The following is a 2,083-nucleotide window of genomic DNA, read 5'->3' as shown; positions in this document are numbered from 1 at the left end:
AGCGTTTAAGCGAAACCCCAGCAGCAACCAGCCCCTCTCCTGCTGCTGTATCAACACCACCTGCTGCAGCAGATGACGTGAGGAGGCCAGCAGCAGCAGAGACAGGAGCTGCAGCAGCAGAAGCAGCAGCAGCAGCAGAATGCTCTCAACCTGCAGCTGCTGCTGCTCATGATTGGGAAGCAGTAGAACGCCTCAGCCAGAAGTATCGTCAGCTAAAGAAGCAGAACGCGCTGCTGAAGGAGGCGCTGCGGCAGCAGCAGAAACAGCAGCAGCAGCAGCAGCAGCAGCAGCAGGGACAGGAGCAGGATCAGCAGCAGCAGCAGCAGCAGCAGCAGCAGCAAGAAGAACCCCAGGGTCTTGTGAGCCAGCTGCAGCAGCAAGTAGCTCTAGGGGAGTTCAGGCAGCGGCAGCTGCTGGATGATTTGGATACGGCGCAGCGTGAGTTGAAGCGGCAGCAGCAGCAGCTGCAGCAGCAGCAGCAGCAACTGCAGCAGCAGCATCTGCTGCTGCTCAAAGCGGGAGCAGCTAACACTACTGGGGGAGGCAACCCAGGCAGCAGCTGGGGGCTGTCGCTGCTGGGGGGCGGCAGTGCAGCAGCAAAAGAGGCAGAGCTCAAGGCGCTGCAGCAGCAGATAGAGGTACTCTTGCTGCTGCTGTGCTGCTGCTGTGCTGCTGCTGTGCTGCTGCTGTTCTTTGCTTTAACTCTATCTCTGCTGCTGCGAACCCAGGCTGTGAATTTGCTGCTGCTGCTGTGCTGCTGCTGCTGTGCTGCTGCTGCTGCTGCTGCGCTGCTGCTGCTGCTGCTGCGCTGCTGCTGCTGCTGCTGCTGCCTTGTACGATAGCGATAGAAAAGAGTGCAGCAGGAGAAGCAGAAGAAATTTAACATAGACAGCTTACTCAGGCTAGAAGAAGTTGCTGCTGCTGCTGCTGCTGCACTTGCTGCTGCACTTGCTGCTGCTCTTGCTGCTGCACTTGCTGCTGCACTAGTTGCTGCTCTTGCTGCTGCGTTTGCTGCTGCTGGGTGTAGGTGATGCGGGAGGAGCTGCAGCTGAAGATAGAGGAGAACGAGCGGCTTCACTTGGAGGCATTTGAAGAGAGGCAGCAGCAGCAGCAGCAGCAGCAGCAACTCGAGGCCACGATTCAGTTGCTGCAGCAGCAGCACGAAGAAGCTCAGCAGCAGCAGCAGCAGCAGGCTGCAGAGTATGCAGAACAGCGAAAACATTACGAGCAGCTGCAGCAGCAGCAAGAAGAGAAGATGAAGCAGCAGCAGCAGCAGCTAGAACAAGCTAGGGAGGAGAAGCAACTGCTGCTGCAGCAGTATGTCAGCAGCAACTGCAGCAGCAGCGCCGCGACAAACCCTAAACCCTAAACCCTCACCCTAAACCCTAAACCCTAAAACACGCTGCTGTGCTGCTATACTGCCTCTCGCTGCCTTTGTTGCTGCTGCTCTCCTCAAGTGCTGCCTTCTGCTGCTGCTGTTGCTTGTGATGCTGCTACTGGTGTTGCTGCTGCTGCTGCTGCTGTTCTTGCTGCTGCTGTTGCTGCTGCTGTTTTGATGCTGCTGCTGCTGCTGCTGCTGCTGTACGTTCTTATTGCTGTTGTTTGCCCTTTTGTTTTTTTTGTTTCATTCCGTTCACAGAGCAATGGAGGATCGGCAGCAGCTTCTGCTTCGGCAGCAGCAGCAGCAGCAGCAGCAGCAGCAAACAGTTGCATACTACAGCAACCTGCTGGGTTGCGACTACACGCGGCTGCCTCTGCTGCGCTGTCTCGACTTGGCCTCTGGTGGTTATGCTGCTGCTGCTGCTGCTGCAGCAGCAGCACAAGAGGAGTTTCTGCAGCTCATTGCTGCTGCTCTTGGAGACCTGCAGCACGTGCTGCAGTGCTGGGCAGCAAGCCTAGAAGTATCAGCAGCAGCAGCAGCAGCAGCAGCAGCAGAAAAAGGCAGCAACGAAGACGACCCCATTTCATCAGATGCAGAAACACCCCCCCACCGGCTCCCCCTTTCTATTGGCTTGGCCTGGCGTATACGCATAGCCACGCGGCAGGTTAGAGGGGATATGCAACCTGCTGCTGCTGCTGCTGC

At 57.3% G+C, this 2,083-nt stretch overlaps 1 protein-coding gene across 1 annotated transcript in view; it reads left to right on the top strand.

The window, feature by feature from the left end:
- EMH_0058500 (Trichohyalin, putative) overlaps positions 1–2,083 on the top strand; it is a gene marked incomplete at both ends in the record, with an annotated part of 4,750 nt that overhangs the window by 377 nt on the left and 2,290 nt on the right. The window contains 3 exons of the mRNA XM_013497583.1: positions 70–638; positions 1,028–1,317; positions 1,640–2,045. Of these exons, the coding sequence (XP_013353037.1) occupies positions 70–638; positions 1,028–1,317; positions 1,640–2,045 (1,265 nt within the window). The remainder of the gene's footprint in view (positions 1–69; positions 639–1,027; positions 1,318–1,639; positions 2,046–2,083) is intronic.

Source organism: Eimeria mitis, genomic scaffold, assembly GCF_000499745.2.
Source record: "Eimeria mitis Houghton genomic scaffold, Emh_scaff2774, whole genome shotgun sequence".
NCBI lineage: Eukaryota > Apicomplexa > Conoidasida > Eucoccidiorida > Eimeriidae > Eimeria > Eimeria mitis.
Note: the sequence above shows the minus strand (reverse complement) of the source record. Positions and strands in the feature narration are given on the sequence as shown.